This window comes from Mesoplodon bidens (genome assembly GCF_964165515.1).
Source record: "Mesoplodon bidens genome assembly, chromosome: 9".
Classification (NCBI taxonomy): Eukaryota; Metazoa; Chordata; class Mammalia; order Artiodactyla; family Ziphiidae; genus Mesoplodon; species Mesoplodon bidens.
Genome location: NC_138166.1, coordinates 59,123,156 through 59,135,769, shown reverse-complemented (window position 1 = coordinate 59,135,769; position 12,614 = coordinate 59,123,156). Strand labels below are relative to the sequence as shown.

Below are 12,614 nucleotides of genomic sequence, written 5' to 3'. Positions count from 1 at the left end.
AAAGCCTGGATGAAGATGGCTTGTGGTAGAAGTCTCCATGCAATTAGTGGGGTTGAATGAAACCCAGGATCACAGCATTGGTGGTGCTGTTTTCCTTTACCTAAAGATGTTTAAGGTGAGGGGTGCAGGTAAAGTCAGTCAGCTCACATGTTCTTCTGACCCAATTTTGCAAAGAATCTTTCTAGCCTGAACTACCTGATACTTACAGTGGGCAGGTCCACGTCTCTACAATTGGGCCACCAAGGCTTTCTCCACCCCCCTGCTTCCACTTGGATAAATGAGCAAATTGCTCATCCTGGGATGATCTGGGCTGTTCAGCATGAGGTGAGTGTGCGTCCTAGTCACGACTCTTCCCTTACAAGCTGTGTGACCTTAGACAAATCCCTTCAATGTCTGACTCTTCAGCTTTTCATTGGTAAAATAAGTATATCAATAATGACTGTGATCATATTCCCACAGGACTGCTATGAGAACAAAATGAAACAGCAAATGTAGACAGTTCCTTAGAATGCTAAAAATGCTCTGCAAAACATTCCTGATATTATTGTGGGAGGGTTTTAATTGAATTGTCATATCACTTCTAAGGCTTTTCAGAACCCTTATGGCCCTGTAAATCGTAACGCCAGCCATGTGCACCGAAGCACAATGCCAGGGAGGATGACGATGTACAGGGTGGGGATCCCGTGGCAGGAGAGCAAGGTTTGCTCTGAAACAGTCTGTATCTGCGTTCTACATGAATCTGTTGTTTTCAGAAGGGGCAGTATAATATCATGTACGTGTGTAGACTCAGGAGCCAGACCACCTGGATTTAAATCCTGATTCTGTCACTCACTAGCTCTTAGTGACTAAGTCACTTAACCAAGCTCCTTAGCCTCCTGTGCCTCAGTCTCCTCATCTGCAAAATGAGGGTAATGACAGTGCATACCTAAGAGGTTTGTTGTGAGAGGGAAAGGAGAGAATGTACGGATCATGTAGTGGTTGAGAGAGAATTCCTGGGTTCAAAACTCAGCTACTCTGCTGCTCAGCCAAGCAAGCTACTTACCTTACTTTCTCCATTCAAAAAAATGGGATAGTATTAGTACCTACCTGAGAGGGTTGTTTCACACGTTGATGAAGTGCTTAGAGAGTGACTGGCACATGGTAAGCCCTCAATAAACACTGCTAACGTGATTAACAGAACATGATACACACGGATGTTATTATGTACCATCGTTATTATTGTTATTATTCTAATTACCACTCTGAGTCCTGGCTAGACCACTCATGGACAATTTAATGACACTCTGTATGTAGCCCAAGCTATAGGCTTTGGAGCAGTCATAAAATCCCGTGTCCCTAGACAAATTCCATTCCCTGGGTATGACAAGCTCACTTGTCACCAGCAGGAAGATGGAACCATGCCTCATTAGGGAAGCACTGTAGGATGGAGAAGCCAGCAAGATGCCTACGGATGCACAGCGAGGCACTCAAAGCAAACTGGCACCCAGCTCAACCCTCCATCCAGAAGAAGCCACTTTCTTCCCTGTCGGCTTAGATCTCAGCTCTTCTTGAACTCTTTCAAATGGGGCAACCTCGGCAGAAGTCAGAAGCACTTACTGGCATCAAGACGGCAGAAGAGCCTGGCATTGTAGGGTTGGGCAGGGTCCCTGGCATGGAGGCTGGCATGGGCTGTCTCTGTCTGTTGTGAAGGTGGAGCAGAGAAGATAGAGAGCCTGGGACAGGCCTGGGAACAAAAAAAAAAAGAAAAAACAGCAAACATTATTCTCAATGCCCTGATCAGGGGATTCACTGCCTGTTTCCCATGTCCAGAGCCAGCGGGGACAACACCATTACATGAGCAGCAGATCAGATCCCCTGATGGGAGCCACATAATTAAGGATATTAGGGAAATAATAACAAATGAAATACAAGCCTGGCTTCCTTTGCCACTTCCTAGTTAATACATCAAATTCCAGTTCATTTCCTGACCTCTGTTATCTAACTGATATTCAATAGACAACAAGCCGGTAAATCTCCTACAACCCTTGCTTCTCAGGAAAGGGACCTGGTGGTGAAATCCGGTGTGTTTACTCTGAAGCCTCTGCCCTCTGGAGGACCTTAGAGCCTGAGATCTGTGTACATTTGTTTTATCCACACTCTCTCACACCTCTGCCTGGAAGCCTGCCTAGCTTTGCCCTGGATATACTTTCACTATCTGGATTTGTAGAGCCAACTTCATTCATAATTTCCCAATAGAAATCCATTTTGACTTTTTCACAGTTCTCTACTTTGAGTGGAAAAAAACCCCCAACAAAGCCAGGTCACAAACCAAAGTAGCTAGATTATGGTTCACAGCAATGCAACGAGCCTTTCTCAAGGGGAGTCTGGAGCCCAGCCCCCAATTACCAATCCCTCATTTCATAATAGCTCGAGGTGTTAGGCTGCTTGACAGAAACTGATTTCGGCCTGACCTGCAGGACTTGGGTAAGCATTCCTTGGGGGAGTACACAGTTCTTTTGCTTCAATTTGCCAGAAAAAAATTTAAGGGTCTTAAATTGATTTAATGAGCCAGGGAATATGGGACTGAGGGAAAAAGGGAATTATTTGTGTTTATTAAAAATGGCAAACAAGTGACCTCCTTGGCTAGATTCTCAATCTCCTGATGCTCTTGCTCTGGGGAGCTGTATAAATGTCAAACCATCGAAGTAAAGACTTAACAACAAACAAATAAAACTAAACAAACAAATAAACAAACACCCTTCAAGACCTGTAAATCTTCCATGTTAAACCATCTTATCCTGAATGCCGTGACAGAAACTTGTGCTTCCCAAATTAATGTATTTTCTAAAAAAAAAAAAAAAAAAAAAAAAAAAAAAAATCCCTCATGCTAAGCACTGGGTAAGGATTGCAGAGAGATGTTCTCTGCAGGCCAACGCCTTCCTGTGTTTCAGGGAAGGGTAGCATGAAGAGCCTCTTCTTTGGAGCTCATTTGCCTCCCATGGGTGACTCATGGAGCCTAAACTGGGGAAAAGAATGCCAAGATATTCTTCCTTCACATTGCTGTTAGGATTCCAAAGAAGATTAAGTTTTCTGTTCTTTTCGCCTGAAAGGTCCCTTGGAAACATAGCTTGCTATCAGAGTCACACACATTATAGAAGGATGAGTCCTAGATTAGTCCTAGATTTATATGTTTAGGAAGTTGTATATATGAAAATATTAAAAAAAATATAAAACCTTTACACAGAGTTTATGGAGATGTACACAAATTACAACCAGTTCTATTAATAGAATGTGTGTGAGTGGTTACATAGATAGGCTAATGTAAGAAGCTTGTAACAATGAAATGAGTGTTTTCAGAAAAGCAAATGAAGTACTATGGGTATTTCTTGGCATGTACCCTTGGGACCTCTGGAGTATGGATAAACAGTAAGGATTAGTAAAGTTTTTGAAGGCCCTTCAGCTTTTACAATTCTAGGAAATCGCTGGTTTCAACTGCTCCAAAATTCTGTAGTTGTAATGTCACTGGATCTTAAAGTCTATGTCATTCAGAGGTGAAGAGCTCAGTCAGAGAGGTATAAAATGCTGTTCAGTCATCAGACATTTGCTTTGTATTCTCTAGTCTTAATGTTTTGTTTGGGACCTTTGCTGAAAAGAAAATAGCTATATATCAAAGTACAGAATATTTAATAATGGTCAGTTCCTCTAAGTACAAGATTAATAATCTGAACTCCCCACTTTCATAATGAGACCCTACAGATAGTTAATTATCCATCCATCCATTCATCTAAAGATATCCACATAGATAGACAGAGACAGACATCTATACATACATGCATGCATATGGATACTGTTATAGGAAAGACAACTAAAAATATTTGATTATGTTGATGTGCGGTATCATCCTCATAAACAAGGGCAACACATTATCATCATTTACATTTTGTTCCCAACATATTAATGATAACCTTGGTTATCAGTTTTTATGGATGGGCTATTTTTTAAAAAAGAAATCAATTAAACAACTTAATGGTGATGTAAATGAAGACGCAAAAGTAATTAAATTTAAAACAAGCTTTCATTCTTCCCCAAACTGTGAAAAACTCCCAGTTGTACAGAATAATTGGGGAATAGTATGTTTCATTTAATTCAATGTTCTTATTAGGTCAGTTATTTCCACACCATGCATAGGTCTCCTAGATTTTAAAATATCAAGTATTCCCTCATTAATTAAGAAAATCTTTCAGGGTACTGGGTTCCCTTGGGATTATAATAATAATTATTAATGATACCAATCAGGCCAATTAGCAACGTATACTTGGAGGGGAAAATGGTTATTACAGCATGCTGTATGTTTGAATTCTGAATAATTTTGAATTATTGTTTTACCCAGATTCTGTAAATAATTTCCCCAACTCCACTTGCAAAACCAATGGAGTTTTCTAGGCTTTTGCTTAGGTTTTTTTTTTTTTTTTTTTTTTTTTTTTTTGCGGTAGGCGGGCCTCTCACTGTTGTGGCCTCTCCCCTTGCAGAGCACAGGCTCCGGATGCGCAGGCTCAGCAGCCATGGCTCACGGGCCTAGCCGCTCTGCGGCATGTGGGATCTTCCCAGACCGGGGCACGAACCCGTGTCCCCTGCATCGGCAGGCGGACTCTCAACCACTGCGCCACCAGGGAAGCCCTGCTTAGGTTTTTAAAACTACAAAAACTGCAAAAACAAAAATCTATGGCTACCCATCACTAGATATACAAAGGACTAGAATGGGGTTATTGTGTAGCTTGGCCTGAGAAATAATCATTTGTCCAGAATATTCAGACCATTGAAGCAAGAATGGTATTGGAATACTTGCATTAATTGTCTAATTCCCTTTGTGCATGTAGAAATAATAATTATTTAATACATTGCATAAAATTTTTTATATTGCACTTATACATTGCTTCATATTTTTCTAAATATGTTCACCTTCATGTGACTTGAAACAATGCAATGTGGTAGGTAGGTCCTATTACTCCCATTTTACTTAGGAGGAAGCTGAATTCAGAGACATTTAAATTTGCCCAAGGTCATATGGGTCATGAAAAGAAGTAGGACTTATTCTCAACTTGCAATATAGGGCTGCCCCCATCCCAACTTGATGGCTCCCATAACTAAGTTATTATTGATTTTTTTATACTAAAATAAATCCACGGTCCATTTCCTTTGATATTCACACTGCTCCCTGGACTTTCCAATGAAGTCGTAAAATTCTGCAATACTGCCTACATGAGAAGTCACTGATCCATGTGAAATTATGTTTTCTTCCTTTAAAAAAAAAAACCAAACTTCCCAAACAACACATCAGCTAGGCTCTGAAAATAAGATGGCAAATTGCAGTAAAGTTGTGAAAACAAAGACCCAACAGTCTCTCTCTAGTGCAGGCTTGTTGCCATGAGTTAATTCCAGACTTTGAGCGAGCCGAGCCCCCTTTTTAATAACCATATGCCTCTAGGTAAAGTATTTCTACTAAAAATTATTGAGGCACGGAACAAGGTAAGATGTGTGAGCTCATATTGGATTGTTCAATTATGAAACTGAGTCCCATAGCATTAAGGGTTTTCCAACTTGACAGATTATTCCTCTTTATACACTTGTATAAACATACTGCTTACAGCTGAAATCTATGTAAGCTTTTCTTTCAATTACGATGTCAGGGATGACAGACTGTGTTTTCACCGCCCTTAACAGAATGATAGGTACCACAGCGAGAGATTTCATGTCCTTGTTTTTCCCTCCAAAGGATGTTATCCAATCTAGGGGTGTCAGTAAAGATGCCTGCTGGTCTTCCTTGCCCTTGGGCAAGCCCAACTATCTTTAAGGAGCCAAGGGCCAGTGCTTTTGTTTGCAAGATCTCAGGAGGATCATGGCAGACTGCTCTTCTTTCCCAGGTCTTCACCAGATCCGTGACCTCCTGGGATTGCTTATTAAACTCTAAAGACAGGCAGATAGGCCAGGTATGTGGACAAAGGGAAGAGGCGAATGATGAAAAAAAATTAGGTTGGAAAATTGGAAGATCAATATTAGCATCAAAATCAGACCACAGCCATCTAAGAAATCTTGAGCAGATAAAAAAATAACAACAAAAGAACTTGGTGTTGGGGGGTCAGGGGACAGACTGAAAAAAAGCTTGAAAAGCAAGAAAATGGCAGGAAGAGTGGGCAAGCAGCAGGGGATCCAGATGCCATTGCTATTAGAGTTTCTGACTCTGGAGAAGAAACTTCCTTAGCTTTTAGGCTCTCCATCTCATCATCTGTTTAGTGAATGGATCAGACTACAGGCCCTTGAAACTCTCAAATTCAGATTCTAGGGCTTGAACTGAAAATGAGATATTCTTAACCTAGTGAGACTATATGTTTCATTATGACAAGGGTATTCTTTTTTTTTTTTTTTTTTTTTTTGCGGTACGCGGGCCTCTCACTGTTGTGGCGTCTCCGGTTGCGGAGCACAGGCTCCGGACGCGCAGGCTCAGCGGCCACGGCTCACGGGCCCAGCCGCTCCGCGGCATGTGGGATCTTCCCAGACCGGGGCATGAACCCGCGTCCCCTGCATTGGCAGTCGGACTCTCAACCACTGCGCCACCAGGGAAGTCCGACAAGGGTATTCTTTACTGCTTACTGGTGCGTCCACAGCCCTTAACCTGGCACCTGGCACAAAGGAGGGGGTCAGTGTGTCTCTCTTAAGTGACATTGTGCTGGTACAGCACCTAGTTCTTAAATTCCAAATAGAAGGTGTCCCCAAAAAGTAAGAGAAATTGCTTAAAAACGGACCCAATCCATTCTACGGGGCCCACACTTCAGTCTCATTTAAATGTAACATGATCTCACACACAGACTAGAGAAACCTTGTTGACTGCTATCTTTGTATTTGCTTATGAGAAGAAAGATGTGCTTCCTTTGGACCTTCTTAAACGAAGTGTTGTGGCCTAATTTAGCAAACTAGTCTCTGTCTGGGATGGGGAGACTGAAGAGTTGAAGAGGTGAATACAAAACTCTTAAGTCTTAAGAGGAGGCAGTTTGTAATGAGAAATGCTTATTTACTCTTTCTTCTCCTAAGTGGGATTTTTAAATTCCTATTTTTGTAAAGAAAGCAAATCGCCAGGATAATCAAGCAGAATGTGAAATGGAAAGACAGCATAGTTAATTTCTTCCCTGTAGTACTAACTACATCGTAAAGTTGGGTAGTGAAGAACGTGGGCTCAGGAGCTGGTCTGCCAAATTGGAATCTCAGCTCTGCCACTGATTAGCTGTGAAACCTCGGGCAGAGTTACTTGGTCTCTCTGTGCCTCTGCTTCCTCCAGAGTAAAATGAGGTGATAGAGAGATTTACCTCAGGGCATTAGGAGTTATCACATATTAAATATATTGAATATGCTTAATAAAATTAGTTGTGATTGTTTTTGTTATTATTATTCTGAAGCATTGACCAAACATCAGATTAATTACTATACTTCAATCAAGAAACTGTGGGGCTTCCCTGGTGGCGCGGTGGTTGAGAGTCCGCCTGCCGATGCAGGGGACACGGGTTCGTGTCCCGGTCTGGGAAGATCCCACATGCCGCGGAGCGGCTGGGCCTGTGAGCCGTGGCCGCTGAGCCTGCGCGTCCGGAGCCTGTGCTCCGCAACGGGAGAGGCCACAACAGTGAGAGGCCCGCGTACCGCAAAAAAAAAAAAAAAAGAAAAAAAGAAACTGCGGCTTAAGGCTGGGATCTTTTTTTTTTTTTCTTTTTGTGGGATCTTAGTTCCCCAACCAGGGATCGAAGCCAGGCCCATGGCAGTGAAAGCGCTGAGTAAGGCTGGGATCTTAAAGAACATCAACCCTTAGCTTTAATTGAAGAACTACAATCTAACAAATATAAAAGAATCCAAAACTCCTAGCATATATATTTCTTTTAAAACCCATCAACTTTAGAATCCCAAAACTTTCTATGGAGGCAAATGGATTCCTCCCACCAACAATTTTACAGAATTGCAAAATGACTTCACAGTATTTCTCAGAAAGGATCCTTGAAAATATTTCCTCAAAATGGAACCAAACTAGTTCCCCAGAGATCAGTCCTCAGTCTCTTGTTTTTCCTGAAAACAATGACAAAAATCCAACTGAAGCAATAACTGGGAAAACAAGAAAGCTATCTGGCCCACATTCTAAAAGACATCATATTACTTGTATCTTTTAGAATGAGCTCATGCTCTGTACCAGGTCTCATGGCCAAGCTCCTGAAGTTGAACGGCAAATACTGTATTTCCTCTTTTAACAAATGAGGAATTTGAAAGTAGAAATTCTACTATGAAGTAGAAATAGCTTGAGAAAAGGCACAAAAATACCAGCAGAATTCAATTGAAATATGTATTTTTCCCTTTCAAAGCTTCCTCAGGCTCAAGGGAGGACCTCTGATAAAGGTCGGGAATCTCCTTGAAAGAACTGTCCACCCCTCACTCCAGTTTTCCTTTGGTGACATAAACCTCTGGGTGTCCAGGAAGAGAATTTTGCCTTAGTATCTGCATCCTATCCTCTACCCAGCCCCTAGCCCCTATCTGGTCCCGAAAAGCTAGTAAAATAGCCAATGCAAAATGGCAAATGCTTTAGCTCATCAGCAATACCAGTAAGCCCATATCCTTGTGATAGAACTCAGCATGGCTCCACGGCCCTGACCCATCTGGCCCCTCACTGCCTTCCCAGCTCACGGCCCTGGGCTACACACACCTGCCATAATGACTTTCTTCCAGCTTTATGAAAGCGCCATCTTCCTTCCTGCCACAGACCCTTGACGTAAGTAATCCTACAACCTTCTCTGGGCAATCACACCAGGATGGGGCCCTTTTTGGCATGCTCTCAGGCACCCTGTACTTTTCCCTAGTAGTACTTATCACCATTTATTCAATCAATCATCAAAAAACCAATGAAGCACCTAATACGTGTTGGGCTCTATACACTTTTATTTCAGAGGGGAAAACCTATTCGGCAAATTAGGTCACTTGCATAATAATTCATTTACAAATGTTCAACTGGTGACAATAGGATGATAAGCAAAATAGATATGTTTCATGGCTTCTTGGAGTTTACCATCTTTGCTTCCCAATTATAATTCATTAATGATTTTGAGTGATTTTTAAAAATGCCTTGCTCCCAACTAGACAATACACTTCGTAAGTCCGAGATTGTGTCTGCTTTGTTCACCAAGGCAGATACTTCTGAAACTTAAGAAAGCACATGATACCTAATAGGTGTTGGGGTTTTTTAATAAATTTATTTATTTTATTATTTTTATTTTATTTATTTTGTTGGCTGCAGTAGGTCTTCCTTTCTGCATGCAGACTTTTCTCTGGTTGCGGTGAGCAGGGGCTACTCTTCATTGCGGTGCGCGGGCTTCTCGTTGCGGTGGGAGGGCTTTTCATTGTGGTGGCTTCTCTTGTTGCGGAGCACAGGATCTAGGCACGCGGGCTTCAGTAGCTGTGGCACGTGAGCTCAGCAGTTGTGTCTCATGGGCTCTAGAGTGCAGGCTCAGTAGTTGTGGCGCACAGGCTTAGTTGCTCCGTGATACGTGGGATCTTCCTGGACCAGGGCTCGAACCCGTGTCCCCTGCATCGGCAGGCAGATTCTTAACCACTGAGCCAACAGAGAAGCCCCTAATAGGTGTTTAATAATTACTTCTTGAATTAAGAAAGCATAGTTTTCAAGGATCTCTTCGACTAGCAATGAACATGGCAAGAACAGTGTTCAATAAATTCTCTCTCCTAACTAACGAGAACTTGATTTACAAGTCGTTAAGTGAAACTAATGTACATTAACAGCCTAACATAACCCAATTCTGTTCTTGAAAAGCGTAACTGGTTACCTCCAAGGTAATCCGTACTTTTTATCAGTGCCCCTTAGATTAAACTCAAGCTCTCAGATGAGTTCTAGACCCATTTATTTTTGCATGAATTAAATTAATTTCCATTTGAAATTATATTTTGGGCATTTCATAAGAAAAGGCTATGAATAATTCAGGAACACTCATCTCTCTCTAATCTATATAATGTTTTAAAAATTGGATGCCTGCCCTGCGATAAGGCTGCACTTTATAATGTTCAGAGCTCTGAACTCAGAGGTACCAGTGACACCCACACCACGGTCAACTAAACATATCTGCTTTGCACTGATTTACCGATATTGACAAGAACACTTTTGTAATCATTATCACCAGGGATGTCAGAAATTAAATTTACCATGAAAAATAAATTTGGGCCTCTTTTTAAAAAATCAGTTTTGTATTACTGCTGCTTTTATCTTATAGATGTAATATCTGATATCTTGGAAATGTAACTTCTTTTTCTTTCAATGAAAGCCTGACTGCAAGAGGGCCAATGGTAGTAATAAAATGTCATACAGCTAACAGAGCTGCATCCTGCTGGAGCCTTTGCTGGGTTTTATAGCATATATGCTGCATCTACTCAGGCAGAGAAGATGTTTACTAGTGCTTTCAAATGTTTTAAACAGAGAGAGTAGTAATAGAAGGGGAGATGCGAATTTATGGCCATTCTGTTGAGACTAGTAAATCAATCTTTTTTTTCTTCTTTAATGACTGACTTCTGCACCATTAATCTGAATTAGTCATGCAGTCAGCTTGATTCACTTAAGTTAACCAAAAACACTTTTGGATTGGTTTCTGATGCACTATTGTCGAAAAAAATTCAATTTCAAAATCTGGTATTTTTTTTCCTTGTAAAGAGCTAAAGCCTCTTTATAAAGACCCTTTATAAAAGACCCTAAATGCCTGAACAGTTTGGCTTTAGCCATGGGTCAGACTTAAAGACATGAAGAGATGGCTTTTCAGTTAGCCAATAACTTCTCAGTTGTATCAATTATTTATAAAGTACACTTGGAAAAGGCAAGTAAATGCAGTTCAAAAGACATAGAATAAAAGATGATTTTGAATGCAAGCTCAAATAAATGATATGTATCTATTTGGCTGGCTAGGGGCAAATTTCTTCTCCATAGAAACACATCTCTAAGTAAAATGTCTTCCTGTTTGTGAGTTGTTAATAAGCTTCTTCCTTGCTTCCTAAGGACAAATAAGTAGCACTCTGATTATGAGCCTTGTCATTTACATGTGACTGCTGCTTGCATTCATTCACCATAAATGAATAATTCATGAGAACCTTCACTAACACATTTGCCTGGATATTCTGTAGAGGCAGAGAGCTCCCTGCACACTTACAGACATCCCCTTCCCCCAGCTCTAAGTCAGCAATTCGGTTTTGATTTCTTCTGGACTCTCAGCTTGTCGGTTACCATATTTGAATGGTAATTTGTGGTGGAATCCACACCCAGCACAATCCCCCAATACCTATGTTCCAAATGGACTGCTTTTTTTTTTTTTTTTTGCCGCTGAATGATGGAGGCTCCCAGCTGCAAAAGACTTCAGCCAGCAAAAAGAGAAGAACTCTTGAAAGGATCATCTGGGCAACCTTTACTCATCCTTGCATTTTGCAAGGCTCCCCACTAGGTCACCCTCACTAATGTCTTTATCTAACCTCTTCTTGGTTCGAGAGGCACGGTCTCTTAGGCAGTTTTCAAATACCTCTCCCGGGAGACCAAATTTATGACAGGTCCCACACAGCCACTTCCCAGGATGATTTCAGCTCTTTAGCAGGAGGTGATAGGAATGATTAGCTCCACAGGTATACTGGCAGGAGAGGGGATGTGTCAACGATGTAGGAGCAGCTTCGGGCAGCTGAGATGACATGCACAGACTCTGCAACCTTAGCCTGCTAAAAGTCTGATTTCTCAAGTTCTGTTCTTAATGATAAGGTAACTGAAATAAATGCTCAAGGGTAACTTGTTCTCCAGGGAAACACAGACAAGGAAAGAGACACTCCTAAGGCTTGGTAATCTCCTCACTAGGTTACATCCTAACAGACAGCTGCAAATTCTAAACCAAAGCTGTAACCAAATAACCAAAATACATAGGATGGGGTGTGAGGGGTTGGCAGGGGGAGGCAGAAGGGGAAGGTATGGAGGACTTGGAGAAGGTTCCAAAGAAGCACTGAAAAATACTAAAAGGCCAGAAGGGAAGACCTAAATGGAAAAGTGAAAGGAACAAGAAGACTGGGAGATGACGATACAATCTTCAAATTTCCAAATGACTATATTCAGAGAATGGTGACCAGTTACTTTCAAACCCAACTGAAGCAGAGTAATAACAATAACAAAACAGCAGCACATGGGATTTAACTTAGAAGACGGAATATTTGCCGAGAATGAATAGTGTAAAACAATTAAATGGCTTACTGAGGTTTTGGAATTTCCTCTTATTAGGCTCTTAAAAAATAGATTCGTCCCCGTCTGGCAGGGTTTGTAGGGAGGAGGTGGAAGAACTGGAAGCCCTCTCATGGTCCTAAAGTAGGTCTACTATTTTCACTTATTCCAGTCAGAGTGGCTGACAGAAATGATAGAGAGGATGCTGGCTGCCATCATTAACCAGTAAATCGAATAAAGCAGCCTTGTGCTGCTGACAAGGCACAGGCTTTGAGTCGCCTGCTGGCTCCACCACGGACCACAAGTGTGCGCTCTGCACAAATCATTTAACTTCTCTGTTTTCTCATAGGCAAAAAGAGGGCTATCG

At 41.5% G+C, this 12,614-nt stretch overlaps 1 protein-coding gene across 6 annotated transcripts in view; it reads right to left on the bottom strand.

Moving 5' to 3' along the window:
* The window catches only part of CREB5 (cAMP responsive element binding protein 5), a 425,217-nt gene that overhangs the window by 106,430 nt on the left and 306,173 nt on the right, over positions 1–12,614 (bottom strand). For all 6 annotated transcript variants that reach the window (XM_081244659.1, XM_081244661.1, XM_081244663.1 and 3 more), the window contains one exon: positions 1,597–1,723. In XM_081244659.1, coding sequence (XP_081100785.1) covers positions 1,597–1,723 — 127 coding nt within the window. The remainder of the gene's footprint in view (positions 1–1,596; positions 1,724–12,614) is intronic.